Below are 27137 nucleotides of genomic sequence, written 5' to 3'. Positions count from 1 at the left end.
AATGTCCCCATCTATGGCCCTTGATATAATAATGTACCCATCTAGGGCCCTTGCTGTAATAATGTCCCCATCTAGGGCCCTTGATATAATAATTTCCCCATCTAGGGCCCTTGATATAATAATGTCCCCATCTATGGCCCTTGATATAATAATGTCCCCATCTATGGCCCTTGATATAATAATGTCCTCATCTAGGGGAGCCCTTGCTGTAATAATGTCCTCATCTAGGGCCCTTGCTGTAATAATGTCCCCATCTAGGGGAGCCCTTGCTGTAATAATGTCCCCATCTAGGGCCCTTGCTGTAATAATGTCCCCATCTAGGGCCCTTGCTGTAATAATGTCCCCATCTAGGGCCCTTGCTGTAATAATGTCTTCATCTAGGGCCCTTGCTGTAATAATGTCCCCATCTAGGGCCCTTGCTGTAATAATGTCTTCATCTAGGGCCCTTGCTGTAATAATGTCCCCATCTAGGGCCCTTGCTGTAATAATGTCCCCATCTAGGGCCCTTGCTGTAATAATGTCCCCATCTAGGGCCCTTGCTGTAATAATGTCCCCATCTATGGCCCTTGATATAATAATGTCCCCATCTATGGCCCTTGATATAATAATGTCCTCATCTAGGGGAGCCCTTGCTGTAATAATGTCCTCATCTAGGGCCCTTGCTGTAATAATGTCCCCATCTAGGGGAGCCCTTGCTGTAATAATGTCCCCATCTAGGGCCCTTGCTGTAATAATGTCCCCATCTAGGACCCTTGCTGTAATAATGTCCCCATCTAGGGGAGCCCTTGCTGTAATAATGTCCCCATCTAGGGCCCTTGCTGTAATAATGTCTTCATCTAGGGCCTATGCTATAATTGTCCCAATCTAGGGCACTTTCTGTAATTATGTCCCCATACTGGGCCCCTTCTAGTAATAATGCCGCCAATTGGGGCCAACTCAATTTCCAGTAATCGTGGGCCCTTGCTGTAATAATATCCCCATCTAGGACCTTTTCTGTAATAATGTCCCCAATCTTAGATTCCTTCTATCAATAATGCCGCCTGCCTGGGCCATTTTCTTTTTTAAATCAGATCTTTTTTTATTAAATCATTAGGGATTAATACAGAGAGTATTTCACTTTTCATATAACTGATAACAATAAACAGATAAACACATGTGATTTATAAATCAGGTTCTTTCTCTGCATATATGTAAATATAATAGAGTTCTCAAATCATAGTTATATTATATAGCTTGAGCCTACAAACCTCGTGGCTCTACAAATAAACAAAACTTAAATTATGCAATAATGCCTCAGACTAACAGGAACACCTCCTCCATCAGCCGTGTCGCTCCACATCATATTGCTATACTCTCCCGCCCCTCCCTCTCCGTGCAGTCATCCATGAAACCGTTCCAGTCCTCTCTCACCTCTTCATTCAAAGTCCACTTTGTCACAGAAAAAAATAGTTTTAATTCCCTTCCTCACACATGCCATCACTGCAGGCACAACAGTAAGGCCGGTTTCACACATCCGGCTTTTCGCCGGTTTGCCGGATCCGGCGCTCTCCCGTACAGACAATACAGTACAGTGACAGCGCTGTAACTTCCGGGTCACATGCGCTGGTCACATGACAGCTTGTGACCGGCGCTTGTTGCGCTGTCACTGTACTGTAGTCACTGTATGGGAGAGCGCCGGATCCGGCAAACCGGTCCAGCATTGCATCCCGAACCAGTGCACTAGAGGGCAGGCCCGGCAACTCCATCCATGGCCGCCAAATGCTGTAAAACTTTTTCAATGTTTTTCTTTTTAAATAAACTCCCCTTTCCAATCTTATGACGTTATTTAATTTGTTTTTGAGCTCTGGTAATGATGGTGGTAGAGGGTCTAACCAGTGATATGCAAGTAGCTTTCTTGCTTGGTACAAGATACGGGCTATTCCCAGAGCTGTTGGAGAATCCGGATCCACTTCTCCTTCCCACAGACTCAACAGGCACAGGCGGGGCGACGGTTGTATTGTGATATGATATATTTGATCTATAAGTCCCAGGGTTTGTGCCTGGGCCATTTTCAGTAATAAATGTCTGCACCCTAGGCCCTTGCTGTATGTTCCATGTCATGTTGTCCTTCTCCAGCACAACCCCAAAGTTTTCTTACCTGTCCTCACTTTCAATGCAAGAGTCTTCTTCCTTCTCTATAGTTGGCACAGGTGGGTGTGTGGTACATGGCAGTGATGTCATAGCAGCCACCGATGTGCACGCCGAAGTCAGCTGCCAGTCTCTGATTGGCTGTCGGGTCTGTATATTGATTGAAGTGCACTCTGCATCGCAATATGTTTCAGCTGAAAATGGCCGTGCTGTTGGCATGTCCTGAGTTACGCCCATGAACATGTGAAAGCATGGAGCCAAAAGTTGCTCATACCGCATTGCGCAGTCGAGGCATCATACAGTCTTAAAAAAAACCAAAAAAAAACAAACAACCTTTTAAGAAGGACCTATCACTTGCAATAAATGTGTAAATTTATATATTTTATAAATCTGATGTAAATAGTGCTATTCTCATGAAAGTGGTTTATTTATTACTCCAATGCCTCACGGCTCCTAAGATATGGTGCCTCTTTTGTGTTTTTAACCAACTGGGCATGGTCCTCAAGAAGTCACCCACAGAGAAGAATAAGGGCCCAGTTCACTTATGTAAAAAGACTAAATTTACATATAGGCAACGAAGCTCCAGCGTTGAACTGCAGGCAGTGCAATGTATAATATAAAAAGTAGCTTTTATTAGACCCTATTAAAATTACAACCGCACCGACAGTAAGATCTGGGTACGGAATACCCGTCCGGAGATAATCCACTGAACGCCCGGAGCAGCCAAGACAAGGGCTGAAGAAAGAATTGCACCAACAGGTAACGAGGCTCCAGCATTGAACCACAGGCAGAGAAATGTAGAATATAAAAAGTAGCTTTTATTAGACTCTATTAAAATTACAACTGGACCGACACTGTCAGACCTGGGTACAAAACCCCCAAAACACCAATGCGTTTCGGCCGATTGTGCCTTAATCATGGTAAAATACCATGATTAAGGTATAATCTCCTGAAACGTGTTGGTGTTTCGTACCCAGGTCTGATGATGCTGGTGTAGTTGTAATTTTAGTAGGGTCTTCTTAAAGCTACTTTTTATATTATACATTTCTTTGACTGCGGTTCAACGCTGGAGCTTCTTTACCTATTGTTCAATTCTCTCTGCAGCCCTAGCCTTGACAGCTCTGGCCGTTACCTGGATTATTTCCGGACCGAAACGCGTTGGTGTTTTGTACCCAGGTCTGATGTGGTCAGTGCGGATGTAATTTTAATAGGGTCTAATAAAAGCTACTTTTGATATTACTTCTCTGCCTGTGGTTCAACATTGGAGCTTCATTACCTATTGGTTCAATTTTCTCTTCAGCCCTAGCAGCTCTGGCTGTTACCTGGATTATCCCCGGACCGAAACGTGTTGATGTTTCGTACGCAGATCTGATGGTGCCAGTGCACTTGTAATTTTAATGGGGTCAAATAAAAGCTACTTTTAATATTATACATTTGCCGGTGTTTCAATGCTGAAGCTTCGTTACCTATTGGTTTAATGTTCTCTTCATCCCTAGCCTTGGCAGCTCAGGCTGTTACCTGGATTATCTCAGGACCGAAACGCGTTGGTGTTTCGTACCCAGGTCCGACGGTGCCAGTGCTGATGTAATTTTAATAGGGTCTAATAAAAGCTAATTTTTATAGTATACATTTCTCTGTTTGTGGTTCAACGCTGGAGCTTAGTTACCTATTGGTTCAATTTTTCTTTTCAGCCCTAGCAGCTCCGGACGTTACCTGGATTATCTCCGGACCGAAACGTGCGTTGATGTTTCGTAGCCAGATCTGACGCACTCAGTGCAGATGTAATTTTAATAGGGTGCAATAAAAACTCCTTTCGATATTATATATTTCTCTGGCTGTGGTTCAACGCTGGAGCTTCGTTACATATCGGTTCAATTTTTCTCTTCAGCCTTAGACTTGGCAATTTCGGGTGTTACCTGGAATATCTCCGGACCAAGTACTTCTGGTGAGGCGACACTTTTTTTTTTTTACTAAATTTACATGAAGGGATCATATCTCAACAACAGAGTTGCAGGAACGAAAGAAAAATAACGTTGGATTCGGGAGAACAGTGGCATTTACACTTGATAACAAAATTACATATTTCTGGAAAGTGACAGGTTCTATTATAAGTAAACCTTTGAACAATAAAGCAAAAAAAATACCAAAGGAGACCAAATTGCCACAATAAACAGTTTATTGCTTGAAGTTGAGAACCAGATAGCCCATGATGTTAAAAAGGCGATTCACACATCTATCGGTGAAATTTATCATTTGCAGAAGCACACTTGTGATGCTATTACAACGAACATGGCACGTTAACAAAATACAGTCTCCGTCTAATAACACACTAACAAATGTGCATCTGGTGGGGGCGTAAGGGGGGGGGGGGAAGACAGATTCTGCAAGAGGACATAGAATAAAATTTCCAAATAGTAGTGATTTATACCAAAAATATATATCGAGCTTTAATCTAATGCAATCACATAATCCTTTAAAACTGTAGTGTTCTGAATACAATTAATAGTAAAAACGCTCTAATCACTGTTACATCATGTAGTCTGAGGGGAGGGGGGCTGGGTTGGGAGGGGAGGGGGGCTGGGTTGGGAGGGGAGGGGGGCTGGGTTGGGAGGGTCGGGGGTCACCTGTCAAAAGTGACTTTTTTTGTCCTAAAAAAAAAGAAAAAAAAATTCTAAAACTTGACACTACCTTAACTAGGCTAATCTAGAAACTCTATATAATGTGTCTCCCAGGTCATCACTGTGTATAGAGAGTAATTGGCACCATGATACAGTAACAAAAAAAAAAAAAAAGACGAAAAAAAAGTTTACAAAACCTTTAAAAGATACACCCAGATCTAGCTAGAAACTTCACATTCAGTCCTCAAATGTCACATACAAATAATTTATTACAAGAGTAATAAAGTGAAAACTGCTACTGTATATACGTATTGTATCGACTAAGATGTTTTTTTTTCTTCGTAGACACAGAAAGGTTACATAGAAATTTTGGTTGCTGATTTACGTATAGAACTATATATAGATATCTAAAAACTGCTACTCCTGAATGTTCGTTACTGATATGGCACACGCGCCAGTACTGGAAAGAATACTTAGCATAGGTTTTGGTAAGATTTATAAATTATTTTAAAAAGTATATATATATATTTTTTTATATTTATATATATATTATATATATATAAAAAAAAATGAAAAGCAGCTGCTGTGTGACTCGAAAAAACCAACCATGTTACATGGCAGTGTAGTAAATAACATGGACGTTGTAAGCTTCGTTCTAAAAACAGTAAAAATGAAGGGGGGAAAAATGGAAAGTGGGGGGGTCTTCGATCTAGAGTGTGACGTCATTGACTCTTGATTGGAAATGGTCACGCTATGATTATTGCACTTTAGTGGCTACACCCCTAGCTAGCCTACCGTTAGGCACACGAAAACGGATTAAAAAAAAAAGTCAAGATCTCGACGGCGCCTACGATTTTCCCAACTTCAAGCCTTCATGACGCGTTTAGAGTTTGAGTCTTTAGAAATGGAAGCAGGAAAAGGGTGAATAGCGATAACGCGTCCGCTTGCTGATTTCCACCGGCGTGTAGTGGCCATAATTTGGAAATGATCCACCAATGATCGATCCAGCAAGGCGCCAGGCACTGCACCGTCCCCCCCACTTGTCGATAAAACCGCCACAAAGTGATGGTGCGCACGAAAACTCTGCTTCTGTTTTACGCCGCCGCAAGAGAGGAGATTGTCAGATATGTATCGTCTCGCTAGCGTTTTGGCAACACAACAGTGATGTAAAAATAAAAAATAAAATGTATATATACATGTATCCATATGTTTTCTACTGGATGTTACGTAGCCGTACAAGAGAGAGTGAGGTATGTGAGCCATGTTGGGAAGATGAAGCCTAGAAGATGATCCATAATGTACAAATGAAGCCGCGAGGACCGATGGAGGAGTCCGCTATACTGCAGGTGGGCCTCCTCACAGAGTGGTCTCTCGGTAGATCTTTTCATTCAGTTGGCATCTTTTCCCTGTCAAATAGGAAGATTTGGTTAATAGATTGTAATCGTGCCAATGAACACAACAAACCAACATGCAAAAATAAGAAAACAAAAATAAAGTAAAATCACACTACTAAAATTAAAGTAAAAAAAAAAAGAAAAAAATAAGAAAAGAAATTGATATTTACCACCACATCACTGCACGATACAACACTTGTGCACATGTGCATTAGCTTTACCTGCCCCAGCGGCTATTCGGAAGGACAGGAAGACAGGCTGGAGAGAAAAAAGGGAGAACGCCATTAAATATGGAAGATTGAGGTGTTCAAATGTAAAGCAAAAAATTCAAAGCAAAAACACACTAGTATTAGAGCGTTCAACAAAATGGCTAAATACGGTACATAGACTAAACGTTGAAGCAGAAAACTTTGGAACCGGTCACCTGTTTCTTGCTGCCTAAACCACAGGCAGCGTAAATCAGAGCCAGGCTGCACAAGACTAGTCTGACTCCAGCCCAGGCCGCCACTTCCCAGCGCTACTAGGGGTTATTGACCGGTCCCTTGAATCTCACTGATGCGTTTCAGAAAAAAATATAGCTAGCTGTAATTGAGCTTCACGTTGCATGAATAAGAGGACAGATGCCCTTTAAAGGAAACTTTTCTGGTGCAATACGCACCCAGAACTACGAACAGTTCTGGGTGTATACTGCTAATCCCTGCCTAACTGTCCCTATGTCTAGTAGCATAGATTAGAAATACTTTACACTAAAGATCTTTTTAAGATCCTTTATGATATGCTAATGAGGCCAGGGACTAGCTGCAAGAGGGTTAGTTCCCTTGGCTAGTCAGTCTCCTTAGCATGTAAGCACGCCCACAGGGGTGTGCTAACATGCTAATGAATGCACAGCGTCAGAAAGCATGGTTGATCTCAACTCTCTCCTGACACTGCTGGTTTTCGGCTCAGTGAGGATGATCAGCACGTGCCCGGACTTCCGGTCATGTGCACTACACCAGTTTGAAGCCGGGACGCATAAACTCGGCTACATAGTACGCTGATCATGCGCACTGAGCCAAAATCCAGCGTCAGGCGCTGTGGCAGCAGAGAGGTGAGATCAACCATGCCTCTGACACTGTGCATTCATTAGCATGTTAATACACCCACAGGGACATGCTAACATGCTAAGGGGGCCGACTAGCCAAGGGATCTAACACCCTTGCAACCAGGGCTGTGGAGTCGGAGTCGTGGAGTCGGAGTTCATTTTGGTGGAGTCGGTATAAAATGCACAGACTCCGACTCCTAAAATATATAATAAATTGGGGACAGTAGTGCAATGCAGAATGTGCTGAATATTTTACTAAATAATAACATTTAGTATAATGCTTATATTTAAGTGAAAAATTTATTGTAGTACAATGTGAACATCAGACATTTAATTATTTTTATGATACAATAATCAATATATTTGGATAGAACATAAAATATACTTATTAGAATACAACTCTAGAACACAAAACTAATAAATTGTAAATATGTAATACTATTATATATAATATATACACACACAAGATAAATACACACACAAGATATATATGTAATCTACTGTACATTACATAGTGTATTACATATTTACAATTTATTAGTTTTTTGTGTTCTAAAGCTGTATCCAATAAATATATTTTATGTTCTATCCAAATATCTTGATTATTGTATCATAAAAATTATTAAATGTCTGATGTTCACATACACATGTTCATGTATTACAATAAATTTTTCACCTAACTATAAGCAATATATGTAGGAGTCGGAGTTGGAGTCGGAGTTGGAGTCTGAGTCGGTGCAAGAGAAATTGAGGCGTCGGAGTCGAAGGTTTGGCTTACCGACTCCACAGCCCTGCTTGCAACTAGTCCCTGGCCTCATTAGCATATCATAAAGGATCTTTAGAAATACTTTTTCTATAGATCTCTTTATCTATGCTAGTGTATACAGGGACGGTTACTCAGGGATTAGTAATATGCACCCAGAACTGCTAGTGGATCTGGGTTCATATTGCTCCTGACAGGTCACATTAATAAGTTCTTGACTTCAACCATTATTCTATGCATTTAGTTATTATTATTATTGGACTCTAGAAGGAACCAGTCATCCTATTCATGCTGCTCAAACCATAGGCAATACTGAAACAGAGTCTCACTGTAATATTGCAACCAGGTATGTGTTGTACCATTGCAGCCAGGTATGTGTTGTACAAATGCAGCCAGGTATGTGTTGTACCATTGCAGCCAGGTATGTGTTGTACCATTGCAGCCAGGTATGTGTTGTACCATTGCAGCCAGGTATGTGTTGTACAAATGCAGCCAGGTATGTGTTGTACCATTGCAGCCAGGTATGTGTTGTACCATTGCAGCCAGGTATGTGTTGTACCATTGCAGCCAGGTATGTGTTGTACCATTGCAGCCAGGTATGTGTTGTACCATTGCAGCCAGGTATGTGTTGTACGATTGCAGTCAGGTATGTTTTGTACAAATGCAGCCAGGTATGTGTTGTACAAATGCAGCCAGGTATGTGTTGTACCATTGCAGCCAGGTATGTGTTGTACCATTGCAGCCAGGTATGTGTTGTACCATTGCAGCCAGGTATGTGTTGTACCATTGCAGCCAGGTATGTGTTGTACCATTGCAGCCAGGTATGTGTTGTACCATTGCAGCCAGGTATGTGTTGTACCATTGCAGCCAGGTATGTGTTGTACCATTGCAGCCAGGTATGTGTTGTACCATTGCAGCCAGGTATGTGTTGTACGACTGCAGCCAGGTATGTGTTGTACAATTGCAGCCAGGTATGTGTTGTACCATTGCAGCCAGGTATGTGTTGTACCATTGCAGCCAGGTATGTGTTGTACCATTGCAGCCAGGTATGTGTTGTACGATTGCAGCCAGGTATGTTTTGTACGACTGCAGCCAGGTATGTGTTGTACAATTGCAGCCAGGTATGTGTTGTACGATTGCAGCCAGGTATGTTTTTCTATGAAACTTACTGGTGAGATGCAAGAGACCTGTCAATCACATCTAGCAGCGCTGGGAAGAACTGTCCTGGGGTAGAGCCGCACTACTTGTGCTCCAATTCAAGCTGCATGCCGTTTGGGCAGCATGAGTCATCTTCCCTTTAAAAACCCTATACTGGCCATTTTATCAGAATGATACAAATGCATTGCCTATCGAAGTTGATCATTTATAGTAGAAGAGCCTAGGATCGCAGAAGATATTTACTAGTAATTTACACTATACTAACGGTTTATTGTTTGTGCAACTAAAGCTCGGAATTGTGTATTAAGATCATCAGACCACTAGTGTAAAAAAAAAAAATTAAAGTCAGGGCATATATTATAGTATTGCCCCATCTTATACTTCATGACTGTACCACCCCCCTCCCTTCCAGTTCCCTTCTTGTTGGGGAGGCCGGTCGCTACTAATGATTGACAGGTCAGATCAGTAGCATTACTGAGTCATTGGCCAAAACTGTGCGCTCTCTGATGCTGTAATAAAAGGCAATATTGCTTCTATAGGCTAGGAGAAGTTTCATGAGACTCAACAGTATCACACTTGTAACCATGAGTTTTCTGTTATTTTGTCACCACCCCATAACTCCAGCATTATGGAGGTTTATATGCCTACATAAAAAATATAATCGGTCACTTGCACACAGAAAGAAAATGAAAAAGAAGCGTTAGAAAAAGAGGAGACAACAGCAGGAAAGAAGGGGATGGAAGGAAGCTGAAAGGGAATGTGTCAGCAGGTTTGTGCCATCTCATCTGAGAACATTATAATGTGAGAAGAGAGACCCTGATTCCAATGATTTATCACTTACTTTACTGGGTTGTTGTGACACAGTGTTCTTAAATGCAGCAGAGCTCAAAAAGGTAACCCCGCCCATACCTTAGCTCTTCGTGTACTTTGTTTATTAACAGTGAGCTGCTTATCAGAGGAAGGGTCAAGGTCGGACGACTTGGCACTAGACAGCTAGTCCCAGCAATGATAATGTCCTAGTGATAAAACCTTCACTAAGTAAACAACAGCGCACAGCTTAACAAATGATACATCGATGAATTCTGTGTTTCAGCCCGTATCTCCATCTTCAGATTATATAGCAAAAACCTGCTAGCAGATTCCCTTTAAGTTCTTGCTTTGACTTGATGAAGCAAAATAGAAACAGAAGTAAAATAAAAGCTGCACTTTACCTTGTGGTCCCCCATGCAGATATTTGGCCCAATGCTGTCATAAATCACTATCCTTTCATCATTTTCAGACTGAAAAACAAGGTGTAATAAGTCAATAATGTGCCATAGTACAATAGCTCCAGATATCGTGGACAATGGAGGTCATGACTCTGGTTTGCACAGGTTTTAGCACTTGAACATTAATGGATTACAAAAAAAAACAAAAAAAAAAAAAAAAAAAAAACCCACATTCTTTGTAGAGATGTAAATTTATTGAAAAAAAAAAGTGTTCATTTTTTCAGGCATGGTGCCTCTTAGGTGTAGGTAAGACTCAGCCAGGGAGGCGACTGACAGACTAGATTATTTCCGAATGGCCATCTCTCTGGCTTTGGCCGGATCTGTTTTTTTTTTTTTACAAGGGTATGTGCACACAGCGTCATCAAGATGAAGGCAGAACCAAGATGAAAATAATTCATGAAAACAGTGGTCATTTTGCTGAAGCATGTTTGTCGGTGTCTTTTCAGTTCATTTTTCTGGTGGCTCCGCTGTTCACTTCATTACTCTATTCTTTCAAGTATATAGAGGAGCTAAAAGGTGGCTCAGTGGTTAGTGCTAGCACGGTGGCTCAGCGGCTAGCGTTAGCACGGTGGCTCAGCGGTTAGCGCTAGCACGGTGGCTCAGCGGTTAGCGCTAGCACGGTGGCTCAGCGGTTAGCGCTAGCACGGTGGCTCAGCGGTTAGCGCTAGCACGGTGGCTCAGCGGTTAGCGCTAGCACGGTGGCTCAGCGGTTAGCGCTAGCACGGTGGCTCAGCGGTTAGCGCTAGCACGGTGGCTCAGCGGCTAGCGCTAGCACGGTGGCTCAGCGGCTAGCGCTGCACGGTGGCTCAGCGGCTAGCGCTGCACGGTGGCTCAGAGGTTAGCGCTGCACGGTGGCTCAGTGGTTAGTGCTGCACGGTGGCTCAGTGGTTAGCGCTGCATGGTGGCTCAGTGGTTAGCACTGCAGTATTGCAGAGCTGGGGTCCTGGATTGAAATCCCACCAAGGGCAACATCTGCAAGGAGTCTATATGTTCTCCTCGTGTTTGTGTGGGTTTCCTCCGGGTTCTCCAGTTTCCTCACACACTCCAAAAAGATACTGATAAGGAGTTTAGATTGTGAGCCCCAATGGGGACAGTGTTGCTGATGCATGTAAAGCACTGCAGAATATATAATAATAATAATAATAATTATTATTAATAATAAAAGATGGCTTCCAAATGAGGCCACTCAAAGAATTATAATCGGGCACTCGAGTTGTGCCCACCCAAGACCCAAGTGCTCAATACACAGCAAAATCCTTGCAAACCCTCTTTGCCCTTGGCTGTGTTTTTTTTTGCACTTTCTCATTGCTTTCTATGGATGGAAAAAAAGTTGCTAAAACACTGAAATGGATGCCGCAATTCTGAAATTCAGTCAATAGAAAAAAAAAAATGGTGTGCGTGAAATTTATAAAATCTCAGCTTTTTCTTATACAGTAAAACACATGTTTATTTGCATAAAAAATAATAAAAAAAAAATGCTGTGTGTGAACATCGCCTTACTTAATGCAGAAGGATTAATACCGTGGATAAAAAAAACTGAAGACAAAAAAAAAAAGATAAATGTATAGAAAAAAAAATAAAAAATAAAAAATACATTTTTATATTTTAAATGTAAAAAAAAAAAAATTCCAAGGGACAAAAACCCTAGCGGTATGCAGCGGTGACATGTCAGCCATTATTATTTTTTTTTCTCCTCAATCAGTCAAGTCTGAATGAATAAGTGTAATATATACATAAGCGTTTGGACTAAAAAAAACCCTAAATTATGTTAATGCATTAGACTGGCTTAAGGTCAGGTTTACTTTATATTATGATTGCCTGCCAAAACCATAGAAGAAAACATAACCTTCCCGCATTGTATGCATGAGCACTTTCCAATATTTCAAGATCATAATGGCACTTCCTTTGCAAGTGGAAAAGCATTCATCAAATAGAGACTTGATAATTTAGAAAGGCAGCATAAAATTGTGGATTTCCAACTGTATAATCTTTAGACAGATAAACAAATTACAGCAGTGCACAAGCAGGAGCCGGGCACACTCGGCTGAGCATTCATTACTGCATGCTATCAGGCGTCAACGTGACTCGCAAGCGGTGGGCAACCTTTGGTGTTTTAGGGCTCAGGAAGCATAAAATAACATGATGGTGAGGTAACCGAGCATGGCATGATAGATGGTGCAGCATGAAAGCTGTTTACAGCCCCATGTCTGTACAATCTGTAACGCCTAGCATGCGGAGCTGCACATGCTGTGCGCTAATTTGTGAAGACCATCCATTCTGCGAGCACAGACAGCGCAGAGCGCTCGATGCAATCCTGATTTTTAGCATTGAAATCTAGCTGGATCAGCACCTTGTTTCAAAGAATAGATAGCGGGGTATTTTCTCTGCATTGTACCTGACAGGGAACCGTTAATAAAGTTGTAGTTCTTACATAAGCAATAGGCAAGAAGGCATATTGTTGGGGGCCATGAAGAAAAAAAAAAAAATAATGCACAGATGGTAGATTGTGATGTTAAAGCGGTTTCCCACAAACAAAATATATTTTAATAAGTTCCACAATTGTATGTGTTTATTTATTTATTTTTTTTTTTTACCTGTACTGTGATAATCTTATATACAGTGCCTTGCGAAAGTATTCGGCCCCCTTGATTTTTTCAACCTTTACCCACGTTTCACTCTTCAAACATAAAGATAAAAACTTTAATGTTATGGTGAAGAATGAACAACAAGTGGGACAAGATTGTAAAGTTGAATGATATGTATTGCTTATTTTAAACTTTTGTAAAAAAAATAATAAACTGAAAACTGGGGCGTGCAATATTATTCATCCCCTTTACTTTCAGTGCAGTAAAATCACTCCAGAAGTTCATTGAGGATCTCTGAATGATCCAATGTTGTCCTAAATGACTGATGATAAATATAAGCCCCCTGTGTGTAATCTAGTCTCCGTATAAATGCACCTGCTCTGTGATAGTCTCAGTGTTCTGTTTAAAGCGCAGATAGCATCATGAAGACCAAGGAACACAACAAGCAGGTCCGTGATACTGTTGTGGAGAAGTTTAAAGCCGGATTTGGTTACAAAAAGATATCCAACACTTTAAACATCCCAAGAAGCACTGTGCAAGCGATCATATTGAAATGGAAGGAGTATCATACCACTGCAAATCTACCAAGACACGGCTGTCCCTCAAAAATTTCATCTCAAACAAGGAGAAGACTGATCAGAGATGCAGCCAAGAGGCCCATGATCACTCTGGATGAGCTGCAGAGATCTACAGCTGAGATGGGGGAGTCTGTCCATAGGACAACAATCAGTTGTACACTGCTCAAAACTGTCTTTATGGAAGAGTGGCAAGAAGAAAGCTATTTCTCAAAGATATCCATAAAAAGTGTTGTTTAAAGTTTGCCACAAGCCACCTGGGAGACACCAAACATGTGGAAGAAGGTGCTGTGGTCAGATGAAACCAAAATCAAACTTTTTGGGCACAATGCCAAACGATATATTTGGTGTAAAAACAACACAGCTCATCACCCTGAACACACCATCCCCACTGTCAAACATGGTGGTGGCAGCATCATGGTTTGGGCCTGCTTTTCTTCAGCAGTGATAGGGAAGATGGTTAAAATTGATGGGAAGATGGATGGAGCCAAATACAGGACCATTCTTGAAGAAAACCTGTTGGAGTCTGTAAAAGACCTGAGACTGGGACGGAGATTTGTCTTACAACAAGACAATGATCCCAAACATAAAGCAAAATCTACAATGGAATGGTTCACAAATAAACGTATCCAGGTGTTAGAATGGCCAAGTCACAGTCCAGACCTGAATCCAATCGAGAATCTGTGGAAAGAGCTGAAAACTGCTGCTCACAAACGCCTCCATCCAACCTCACTCAACTCCAGCTGTTTACAAAGGAAGAATGGGCAAGAATTTCAGTCTCTCGATGTGCAAAACTGATAGACACATACCCCAAGCGACTGCAGCTGTAATCGCAGCAAAAGGTGGCGCTACAAACTATTAACTTAAAGGGGACGAATAATATTGCACGCCCCAATTTTCAGTTTATTATTTTTTACTAGAAGGTGGCCCGATTCTACGCATCGGGTATTCTAGAATTTACGTATTGTGTAGTTCATGTATGATTTTTGTTATATATATATATATATATATATATATATATATATATATATGTATATATATATATAGATGTTGATGTGTGTAGTTACCAAGTGTTTGTGTAGGGCGCTGTACATGTTCTGGGTGTTGTCTGGGTGTGGCGGGGGGTGAGAGCGGTGTTGTTTGTGTGTTGCGTTGTTTGTGGAGCGCTGTGTGTCTGTACCGTTGTGTGTGTGTTGCGCGGTTTGTGTGTGTGTGGTGTGTTTTGGGGGGAGGTATGTTTTGTGCAATGTGTGTGTTGTGCGGTATGTGCGTATATTTGTGTGTGCAGCGTTGTCTGTGTGTGGGTGTCTGTGTAGGGCAGTTGTTTGTGGTTCCCAGTGTGTGTGTGTGGTGTGTTGTGCAGTGCGCAGTGGGTGTGTTGGGGAGAGGTGTGCATTTCCCATCGAGCTCCATCCCCCATGCAGCGCACTCCCCATCGTGCTCCATCTCCCATCCTGCGCACTCGTAAACGTGCTCCATCCGCCATGCTGCGCACTCTCCATCGTGCTCCATCCCCCATGCTGCGCACTGCCAAACGTGCTCCATCCGCCATGCTGCGCACTCCGAAACGTGCTCCATCCGCCATGCTGCGCACTCCGAAAAGTGCTCCATCCGCCATGCTGCGCACTCCCAAACGTGCTCCATCCGCCATACTCCGCACTCCCCATCGTGCTCCATCCGCCATGCAGCGCACTCCCCATCGTGCTCCATCCCCCATGCTGCGCCCTCCCAAACGTGCTCCATCCGCCATGCTGCGCACTCCCCATCGTGCTCCATCTCCCATGCTGCGCACTCCCAAACGTGCTCCATCCGCCATACTGCGCACTCTCAAACGTGCTCCATCCGCCATGCTGCGCACCCCCCATCGTGCTCCATCTCCCATCCTGCGCACTCCCAAACGTGGTCCATCCGCCATGCTGCGCACTCCCAAACGTGCTCCATCCGCCATGCTGCGCACTCCCAAACGTGCTCCATCCGCCATGCTGCGCACTCCCAAACGTGCTCCATCCGCCATGCTGCGCACTCCCAAACGTGCTCCATCCGCCATGCTGCGCACTCCCAAACGTGCTCCATCCGCCATGCTGCGCACTCCCAAACGTGCTCCATCCGCCATGCTGCGCACTCCCAAACGTGCTCCATCCGCCATGCTGCGCACTCCCAAACGTGCTCCATCCGCCATGCTGCGCCAGCATCAGCCTCTCTACCCGCAGCATCAGCCTCTCTCCCCGCAGCATCAGCCTCTCTGTCCCCAGCATCAGCCTCTCTGTCCCCAGCATCAGCCTCTCTGTCCCCAGCATCAACCTCTCTGTCCCCAGCATCAGCCTCTCTGTCCCAAGCATCAGCCTCTCTGTCCCCAGCATCAGCCTCTCTGTCCCCAGCATCAGCCTCTCTGTCCCCAGCATCAGCCTCTCTGTCCCCAGCATCAGCCTCTCTGTCCCCAGCATCAGCCTCTCTGTCCCCAGCATCAGCCTCTCTGTCCCCAGCATCAGCCTCTCTGTCCCCAGCATCAGCCTCTCTGTCCCCAGCATCAGCCTCTCTGTCCCCAGCATCAGCCTCTCTGTCCCCAGCATCAGCCTCTCTGTCCCCAGCATCAGCCTCTCTGTCCCCAGCATCAGCCTCTCTGTCCCCAGCATCAGCCTCTCTGTCCCCAGCATCAGCCTCTCTGTCCCCAGCATCAGCCTCTCTGTCCCCAGCATCAGCCTCTCTGTCCCCAGCATCAGCCTCTCTGTCCCCAGCATCAGCCTCTCTGTCCCCAGCATCAGCCTCTCAGTCCCCAGCATCAGCCTCTCCATCCCAGCCTTCCCCAGGATCAGCCTCTCTCATGCCAGCATCAGCCTCTCTGTCCCCAGCATCAGCCTCTCAGTCCCCAGCATCAGCCTCTCAGTCCCCAGCATCAGCCTCTCAGTCCCCAGCATTAGCCTTTCTGTCCCCAGCATCAGCCTCTCTGTCCCCAGCATCAGCCTCTCTGTCCCCAGCATCAGCCTCTCCATCCCAGCCTTCCCCAGGATCAGCCTCTCTCATCCCAGCATCAGCCTTTCTGTCCCCAGCATCAGCCTCTCTGTCCCCAGCATCAGCCTCTCTGTCCCCAGCATCAGCCTCTCTGTCCCCAGCATCAACCTCTGTCTCCAGCATCAGCCTCTCTGTCCCCAGCATCAGCCTCTCCATCCCAGCCTTCCCAAGGATCAGCCTCTCTCATCCCAGCATCAGCCTCTCTGTCCCCAGCATCAGCCTCTCTGTCCCCAGCATCAGCCTCTCTGTCCCCAGCATCAGCCTCTCTGTCCCCAGCATCAGCCTCTCTCATCCCAGCATCAGCCTCTCTCATCCCAGCATCAGCCTCTCTGTCCCCAGCATCAGCCTCCCCATCCCAGCCTTCCCCAGGATCAGCCTCTCTCCTCCCAGCCTCCTCCAGCACGCCATGCTCCTCTGCCGACACTCACAGATCCGATCGCATACACTCACACACACCGACACACACCCGATCGCATACACTCACACACACTCGATCGCATACACTCACACACACCGACACACACCCGATCGCATACACTCACACACACACACATTGACTATATTGCACATACGCGCTCATACTCACAACATCCGGAGATACCACATGCTTCTGGCCATGTGATCCTCCGGCAGGTCCTGGAAGGTCACAACAGCACAGTATCGAGGCCGAGAAGCAAGCGATATCGCCGGATGCTGTGAGTTTGTGGATGCGATGTGTGTGTGAGGTGTTTGTGAGAGTGAGTGTGATCTGATGTGTGTGTATGTGTGTGTGTGCTGTTGTGTGTGCGTGTGGATCTTCCGCCGCTGCAGGACCTTGATGTGCTGGTAACTATGCTAGGATGGTTACCAGCGCATCACGTCCCCCACTCGCACGGGAGCCCACACCAGCATACGGCGGCAAGGCCAGCAATGCGAGGGTAAGTGTCGGCTGGGTTGGCGGCGTACGCTGATGTGGGCTCCCGTTGGGGGTGGGGGGGGTGGGGGGTGTACAGTACTCACCTGGGAGCCGTGACCGTGTCAGTTCGGGGAATGCGCGGGGGGGGGGCAGAGCTAACGTCCATTGCGTGAGGGGGGCGGGGCGTGGCGTGGCCGAGTTGCCAATGCCTGCAGGGTGCCGGGGCGAGAGGCCAATCTGTGGGGGGGGCGGAGCCTGGCCGAGCGGCTGGCCAATCCGTGTGGGGGCGCAGCCTGGGCGAGCGGCCAATCGGTGTGGGGGGGGCGGGGCCATGGCGAGCCCAGCGGCCAATCAGCTTTGTGTCACCGTAAGGACACAATTTTGAAGCATGACAGACAGACAGAGACAGAATAAGGCAATTATATATATAGATAAAAGTGTAAAATAAGCAAAACATTTCGTTCAACTTCACAATTGTGTCCCACTTGTGGACTCTTCACCATAAAATTTAAATCTTTATCTTTGAAGCCTGAAATGTGGGAAAAGGTTGAAAAATGCAAAGGGGCCGAATACTTTTGCAAGGCTGTGTGTGTGTGTGTATATATATATATATGTATAATATATATATATATATATATATATATATATATATATATATATATATATAGCTATACATATATATCTATACATATATAGATAGATAAAGAGAGAGAGAATGATTTTCACCCCTTCCCATGTGGTGGTTTTATTTCTGATTTGTTTTGTCTCCAATCTTTGTATGTATTATAATATATAAATCCTCCTAGTGATTTAGTGATTGACAGCCATCTCAGCATGTACTGTCATACAGAGGAGACGGTCAATCATTGTATGGCACCGCCCACTGGACTCATGTACAAACACCAGAGATTTCAATGAATGAAATGCAAGTTTTGCTGAAGCCTAAACCATAAAAATATTAGATCAATCTGATCACTTCCTCCAGCTCTATAACATGGAGCCTGCATACCAGTTTCAATATAAGGCTGCTTTCACACTACGTTTTTTTTAACATGCGTCATGAACAGTTTTTTAACGCAAAAACGGATCCAGTGCAAATGCGTTTTCATTTCAATGCATTTGCAATGGACTCGCATCAACATGCATTCACCTGCGTTTGCGTGCGTTATAGTGAGGATCCAGCAACTTGCAGTTTTTTACCTTTTTCAAAAACGCTACTTGTAGCGTTTTTGAGCTGCGTCCAAATACTGCAAATTGCTGGATCCTGAGTAAACAGCATGCAAACGCATGTGAACGCTGGCATGCTGATAGACAGGATCCTGCTTGCTCTAGTGAGCATGCTCAGAAACCAGCCTGGCGTGATCAGTCCTTCTCTCCCCCTCCCTCTCTCCACCGCCTGAGTAGCTGCGGAGACTCGTAACCAAGGTAAGCATCGGGTAACCGCGGGCTTAGTTACCCGATGTTTATCTTGGTTACGTGTGCAGGGAGCAGGCAGCCTGGCTCCTAGCAGCTGCAGACGCTCGTAACAATGTAAATATCGGGTATCCAAGCAAGTTATCCGATGTTTATCTTGGTTACGAGCCTCCACAGCTGTTAGATGTCGGCTCCCAGTCTTTCCCCTCACTCCCGATCACATGAAACCAATGCCCGCCCATAAACTTATAGTGACAGATTCCTGCAAAATAACACATGCGTTTTTCTTTGCAAAAACAGGATCCGCTTTTGCAGCAAAAAAAACCGTTCATGACGCATGCTAAAAAAAAACGTAGTGTGAAAGCAGCCTAACAGGTTCCCTTTAGGTTGCAATCTGGCTGTAAACAACCAAATATTCATCAGTTTACAAGCACCTTACATTGTGGTCTATGATGGGAATGTACAACTTGCGACCAGAAATCCAGTAGTTTGGCTTTTTTGTGATCATTCAGTTGAAAGTTTTAAAATAACCAACATTTCAGAAGAAGGTAAAACAGATCAATTTGCCATAAAGTGAGAAAAATTCCTTTTTGATCCCTACTGGCAATAGGACATATCGGTGGATCAGTATTCTACATGTATACCAATAACTCTCTCATTACCATAGCGGAATTAATAAGTGTATTCATATAAAATAATTTATGGCACCATAGAGGGTTTTACCTTTAAAAGAAGTTCTTTAGCAGAGTGAGACATTAGTATTCGATCGCACCACGCTGGACATCGTGTATTCATGTATTGCTTTCCCTGACTGCTGTCTTCACTGTACGGATAACTAGAAGAGAGTCAATACAGACATGTCAAGCTCTGGTGGTCTACATGTCACTCGTGCCGCTGTACAAAACAGAAAACATTTAGCCTACATGAATAACATTTAACACAATAATCCCCCCGGTCAATAGGAAGACAGAACATTCACTTTTAAATAAAACAAACAGAAACCTTGGTTATTTAAAGTCCCGAAATGTAAAAAATAAAACAAAAACTACTAAAATTAAAACATTTTATATTTACAGATTAAAAAAAAAATGAGTTCATAAACGAGGAAAGAAAAAAATCCCCAGGCAAAGTCCTGACGGTTTCTTAATTACGGTATAATGGTTAGAGGAGATGTGCGAAAGCAACTCTTATTACGGAAGACTCTCGCTTTTCACAGGTTCTTGCACAACTCTGAGTCTGGAAGCCGGGGATGGACCAGAACCAGGAAGATCTGCCAAGTGTCTGGGCCAGCTATAGGGATTGTTATCACAATAGTGTCAAGAAGAGACCTATTCCATTAAAAGAGTGAGTTTGGTCTACAAAACAAATCGCTGTAGGAAAGGTCTCTTTTTTATGTGGCCATTACAGATGAGCAATTCAGTTGGAGCTGCCCTGGTCCGGATTGAAGTCCAGTTCCTGTCCTGTGGCAGATAATTTCCACCTTTGCACTTGGCATCATCGATCCTTCGTGCACTTTTCAGACCCTGTAACATCATGAAGTTGCGGCACACGATAGAAATTGTGTGACTTTAGGCAGCCATAATCTCGGAGGATTCTGGCAGCAGAAGTGAAGACCACCTGCCACGCAGGACCAGGGTGGCTCATACTGAATTTCTCATTTCTACAGACCATTAGATGTCTACACACCAAAGTCAAAAGTAAATTATCTAACATTCATTTAGACAAAATTTTTACGAAATGGAAAATCCCTTTAAACCTCTCAACCAGTGATAAAATATTGATACACACAGCATATTATCATACTTTAAATGCCTCCAAATAAGAACAAAGTGATAAGTAGGACTTTGCCATGCCAGTTCCTGTCTGCTTCTTGGTCATAGACTATATTGGCTCAACGTTTTGGGCTGAGGAGAAAGCTGATTAACACCATAGGGGAGAAAATCATTGCTGTTGTTTCTTTGCGCTTCTGCAACTGCCTTTAAGAGAGCAGAAGTGTTCACGTGGTCAATTGGACATTGATAACAGTCTAGCAAGACCCATAACTAATCTAGGGATTACTGGCAGCTGTGAGTTATTAACCCCTTATTACCACGATTTCCACAGCACCAGGGCAATCGGGATAAGCCGGGTAATGTTCTGGGATTGTCGCGGTTGCAGGCTGCTATTTTTAGGTTGGGGGGCCCAATAAGCATGGGTCTCCCCAGTTTGAGAATACCAGCTCCCAGCTGTTGGGCTTTATCATGACTGGGTATGAAAATTTGGGGGGGGACCACAGGCTGATTTTTAAAAATTATTTATTCCGATAATTTAACGAAAAAAAAAGCTGCATGCGGTTCCTCTTATTCTGATACACAGTCAAGATAAGCGCACAGCTGGGAGCTGCAGCCGTATGCTTTATCTGTCCTGGCATCATAATATGGGGACCCTATGTCAATTGTTTTATTTTTTGCAGCATGCTAGTGACCCATAGACCACGCCTGTTATTGGTTTCAGTCAGATGTTGTCACACAGGCTGGACTGACTGACTACAACCAAGCACAGACACCAGGAAGGTCGGTGGGTGAGTTAAGCAGTGCATATGGATGAGCAATAATGAGCGGCCCAGGAAGTGAAGGAGAGGCCGTGAGAGCAGTTACAGCCACGCCGAAGACTCGGTAAGTATGAAGCGCTTGCTTCATTCTTATTTTCTTTAGTTTTCCTTCCTTTATTTCCAGAGTGCCAGATCCGAATCATTAGCTGAAATTTCCTAAGAATTCTGGGCCCAGCACTCGAGCACGTTTGAAACCACATGGATCTGAACTTTTACAGTCAGGGTTTGTCCACCACTAAACTAGGATCGTGCCATGCCAGTTCCACTCTCTTCTAAACCCAAACGTTGGGCCAATATAGTCCATGACCAACAAAGAAAGTTCAATAAAACCATAGGTGAGGAAAGGCATTGCTGTTTTCTTGCACCTCGGCAACTTCCTTCTTGAGAGTAGAATTGTTCACCGTGACCAATTGGACATTGGTAACATATTACAGCAATATACCCAAGATATCACTCCCAAGATAAAGTTTTAAGAACGTTTTGAGTATTTGTTATGTAGAGTGCTCCAAGCATCATTATTTCCTGCTCACAAGACCTAATGTCTGACCGACACATGTCCATTTATTGAGGATAATCTGGTATACTTACGTGAAGGACATAATACAAGCATTTACCTACAACATTGACAGATTCTTTACAGTGACAAAACACGGGCTAACTATTACTCTGTACGTTGTTCAATTAGACTAGATTAAGTATTGAGCTGCTTGTCCTAAGAGACTTAAAGGACTGGTTTAGGAGTATTGACAAATGATCGCTTATTCCTAAACTGATTTACAATGCAAAAAGAAAACAGAAAAAAAGGTTATCTAATGTCATTTCAATGGAGGTAATTTATTATCCGACGTGACATATCTGCACCTGACAGAACGTGCTAATTGAATTTTACAGCCCTATCATTGCCAGCTCAGGCATTATGACTGCTCCAATTTAACTACAGCTATATATGAACATGAGCCTCTGAATAAAGGAATCACCTTGTTCTTAGTTAGCGCCTCAATCTCTCCACACTACTCATTGAAAATAATTATGATATAGACAACTAGAAATTTGTTTACCGTTTTGCTTTAACTAGTCTTCAATTATCATTTCGGTCTTAAAGGGGACCTTTTCCCTGGATTTTTTTTTAAATTAAACTGAATACCTTCTTAAATTGCTGCTCCTCTACTGATTCTGGAACCTGAGGGTTACGGCAAGTTGCAAGTTTGTCTGAAGAGGTGAGCCTTCAGGTTCCTTTTGAAGGTTTCCACGGTAGGAGAGAGTCTGATGTGTTGTGGCAGAGCGTTGTAGAGTATGGGGGAGGCACGGGAGAATCTTATATGCGATTGTGGGAGGAGGAGAGAAGGAGATCTTGTGAAGATCGGAGGTTGGGTGCAGGTAGGTACCAGGAAACTAACTCACAGATGTATGGCGGAGATGGCTTTGTATGCCATGGTTAGGGTTTCGGCAATGGGAAGCCAGTGAAGGGACTAGCAGAGAAGAGAGACTGGGGAATAGCGAGGGGAAGCCTATGAAAAATGATCAGAGTCTGTACGTTCCATCTTGAAGAAGAACAAGTTGGGGAAATAGAAGTGGAAATTGAAGTGGATTAATTAAGTGGCAGAGTTAAGGATAGATTGTAGTGGTGCAAGAATGTTAAATGGGAGGCCACAGAGCAGGAGGTTGTAATAGAGGAGGGAGATGAGGGCATGCACTAATATTTTTGCAGATTCTTGGTTAAAGAATGTACGAATCCGGGAGATATTTTTGAGTTGGAGTCCGCAGGAGGTGAAGAAGGCTTGGATGTGTGGCTTGAAGGATAGAGAAGAGTTGAGGGTTATACCGAGGCAACGAGCTTGTGAGACTGGGGAGAGTGGTAGATATAAATACGGTAATCAGTTTATCCACATCACTAGAAATTGAACTCATGGAGCTTGAAATTTGTACATGGATTCAATGAAAAAGGGAAAAAAATATATATAAAATATAAAAAGTTTGGAGCTGTTGTAGCGGTTATAAAGCAGACAGTATGGTATAGAAACTCCAGGATGGTGCTTATTCGGTTCAATGTTATTCAAACTGCATTGGACTCAATTGTTCTGTTGAAATCACTGAGTTGAGATACCACAATCAGTGTATACGTTTAAAAGGATGACCGTATATCAAATGGAGATGACCTGTAATCCTCCATGAACTTCAGGATTGATCAGACTCTGATGCTTCACCTTACAGGGCTGACATATCCAAAAGCTCAATGATCCCGTAAAACCACCGCCCGGTGTGCATTCAAAAATCCTTTGGAGTTGCCAAATGTCCACAAGAAAATATGAATGAAATCTCACCGGTAGCATAAATTACTTGACGCGTTTCTGAACCCCAAGGTTTTCTTTTTCAATAGTAATTTACATTTTATTGTAGGATGCAGATACCATAGCAAAATGTTCTAACTGAGACCCCCAGTGGTCCCCAGCTGCCATTAAACAACCAAAGATCTAACCGATTAGTGGCTAGAGTTCGCGTTCACCATAGCATCTAGTGACTGGTGGATGATTAGAGAAGCAGGAAAGACTGATCTACACCAGCCCACCCCAGCACCGAGGACTCAAAGCAGATGCATATACTAAAACGTTCTACATTTTGAAAGTCGTAAAAGATGATTACCTCTTCCAGCCTTCATGTCCTCTCCATATTTTTTTTTTCATTTTTTTTTTTAAACACTACTTTTATTGAAATCTATTAATTATGTATAATAAAAAAAAAAGTTAATTTTTATGAATTTGGTTGCCCTCTACTAACTGGCGCACACTTGTTCATAAAATTATATATTTTCATATAGTTGCGTCAGATCAGATAGATCAAGTCTGTAAAGAGTAAAACAGTAATATGGGAGGAGGGAGATGAAGCTGCAAGTGTATCTTTCTCACTAACTATGCTAGACTGCATGAGTGTGCAGTGATTGGGGGTCCATGAGGTTTCTGTCTGTTTTATCAGAAAAATGTTTGGCATTTTGGCAGAATCTATGATGGTGATATCTCCAGTTCAGATGTGAATACACCCCAATAGCGCAGAAGTTATGGCGTATATAAACGCACAACAGTTATTTTGCCTAATTTAGAATCGAATGAATATGAGGTGGTGGAAAATGGCTGGAACTATGAGTTTAAGATCCAAAATGTTTACATCTTTCAAATATTAATTTGCAGGTCTCTAATAATAAATGTTCCGACCAAATTTGTTAAAAAGGACCCATCAGCAACCCTGGCATGTCAATAAGTCTGACACTGTACAATTTATAGGAAGATTTGATCTACAGATATTTCACAGGGATCACAAAATTCTACTAACATAAACGTCAAGAGAGCATATAGCCCTCCCTTCAGGGTGTTGGCACATAGGCCCCATATTATCAAAGGAGGTTGTGCGAAATTGTTGCCCCTTTCAACATTTTAACACCAGTTTCAGTCAGCTCTGCCAAATTGTCAAAGTTGGGGCAGGACAGGGGTGGAACAGGGCATGACGACACCCACTTGTCTAACTCAAGACAAGCTGTGGTGTCCCTTACATCATAAACCTTACTCCAGTCTTGACTAGATTAAGAGTTGTTTCAAGGAGCACGATAGTTTGAGATGTGCCTAATTTATTAGGAGGTGTTTCTTAAAAAACAGGAGTCTCCGACTCCACACTGAACATATGAATAACATGGGAAAGAGATCCAACACCTCCATTGAAGTAACAGCACCCTGCAGTGGCCAGGTAATTACAGTAGAGAAATTTGCTGGGAAAGAAACCCCAAGTCAGATTTGTTTACGCAGAGGAGGAGACCTGCCTTCCCAGGTATAAGCTTACGCTCATCAAAGCATCTTTTGTAGATACGCTGTTTCTAGTGTACAGATATGAATGTAGGGGTTTCCATAAGATACTTATGGGAGATAGATTTTCGGCATCACATTTATGAGGGGAAGAACATGCATATTTTTATATAATCGTGCCATCAACCCCAAAGTATTATCAATCCGATAGATGATACTATACATACACCATGTTTCCTCTCTATAAAGAGCTAAAATTGCGATAAGATACATGCCGACAATATCTACCACCTAGGACCTCCATCTCCAAAGATATCCTGTAAGATAAATATCTGAAGGGCTGAGCACATCTTACAAACCGCTCCCACATGAGCTTATCAAGAGGAGATTGCAGTGACATCAGGTTTAGCAAGTTTCTTTTCTTTATCCCTTTTATGTAACTGTATGTGCTATATTGTTTTGTTCCTCTTTGTAACATATTTTGTATGTTTTTATAAACACTGCATACTTTTTGGATTAAACATATAAAATGTAATAACTTTGTTCCTCTTGCTCTATAAACCGCATACCCGAGGACATGCGTCACCTGTAACAAGTGTGTCCAATCAGCCTGCAAAAAGGATTGGTGGTGGCTGCTAGTAGTAGTGGAGTTGGCAGTGACGGAATGGATATATATCTATCTCTCTCTCATTCATATTCATATATATATATATATATATATATATATATATATATATATATATATATATATATATATATATATATATATATCTGTATGTATATATATATATATATATATATATATATATATATATACATATATATACATATATATATATACACACATATATAGAAATATTATATATATACATATATATATATATATATATATATATATATATATATATATAAACACACACACATACACACTGAGTATATATATGTGTATATATATACACACACACACACATATATATATACATACACACATCTATATACACATATATACACACATATATATATCTATATACACATATATACACACATACACACATACATATATATATACACACACACATATATTCTCTGTGATTCTGTGAGCTGGAATCAGTTGTGTATATACTATACGCTCACTGTCAGTTTCCCAATCAACCCAGTAGTGAACGCCACCGTTGACTCCTATCAATAATTAATTGTGTAACATCCTGGCGATTGGGGAAGCAGAGTGCTGTTCTTGACAAATTGCATCAAAAATACTATAAAATATATATTTTCTATAATGGAACTAATGAAGAGAACTTCTTAGCATTTGTGCACAATTTTCAATGTACACATTTCGAAACTCAAATTTTAATCCCGGGATTAAATAGAAGCATTCCTTTAGACAGCCGTATATGTAATGAAAAGCAATGGCTGGATGCTCGAGCAGAATCTTATTTACCACCCTGCTTGGTGTGATAATACAACAGCATTTTTCCAAATGGGTTTACAAGCTTCTGCCCCATTAAAAAGGCATTAGAGATGGCAAGATGCCACAAGCAATGCTGGTATCAGTACCTTTTCTTTTTTTTTCCACCTCATCAAATCATACAAGGCTCATTCATGATTCACATTATAAAAATTCAATTTGCTACTTGACTGAGAGAACCTCTGCTAGGTTTAGCGGGTCCATGAAACAAACTGCAGGGTGGAAGTTTATCATTCTGCACAGTGAACAATGAAATGCTGAAACGCGTTAGTTGCTGTAAGTCCACGGTGGCCATTATGCCCTACAGGTCTTGGGCTCAAATCTGACAATGGACAACATCTGCTTGGAAATTGTATGTTTTCCCTGTTTATATGGCAAGCCAAAAAATACTGATCGGGAAGCTTC

At 42.9% G+C, this 27137-nt stretch overlaps 1 protein-coding gene across 1 annotated transcript in view; it reads right to left on the bottom strand.

Annotated features, from left to right (window-relative positions):
- Window positions 1–4285: 4285 nt before the first annotated feature.
- INPP5A (inositol polyphosphate-5-phosphatase A) overlaps window positions 4286–27137 on the bottom strand; it is a 550538-nt gene continuing 527686 nt past the window's right edge. Inside the window, exons 13-16 of the mRNA XM_075351609.1 lie at window positions 19610–19721; window positions 10353–10421; window positions 6361–6397; window positions 4286–6151 (exon numbers count right to left, since the gene is read on the bottom strand). Coding sequence (XP_075207724.1) covers window positions 6102–6151; window positions 6361–6397; window positions 10353–10421; window positions 19610–19721 — 268 coding nt within the window. The 3' untranslated portion in view covers window positions 4286–6101. The remainder of the gene's footprint in view (window positions 6152–6360; window positions 6398–10352; window positions 10422–19609; window positions 19722–27137) is intronic.

This window comes from Anomaloglossus baeobatrachus, chromosome 5 (genome assembly GCF_048569485.1).
Source record: "Anomaloglossus baeobatrachus isolate aAnoBae1 chromosome 5, aAnoBae1.hap1, whole genome shotgun sequence".
In the NCBI taxonomy this organism is placed as follows: domain Eukaryota; kingdom Metazoa; phylum Chordata; class Amphibia; order Anura; family Aromobatidae; genus Anomaloglossus; species Anomaloglossus baeobatrachus.
The sequence above is the reverse complement of the archived record's forward strand: the minus strand, read 5'-3'. Positions and strand labels throughout refer to the sequence as shown.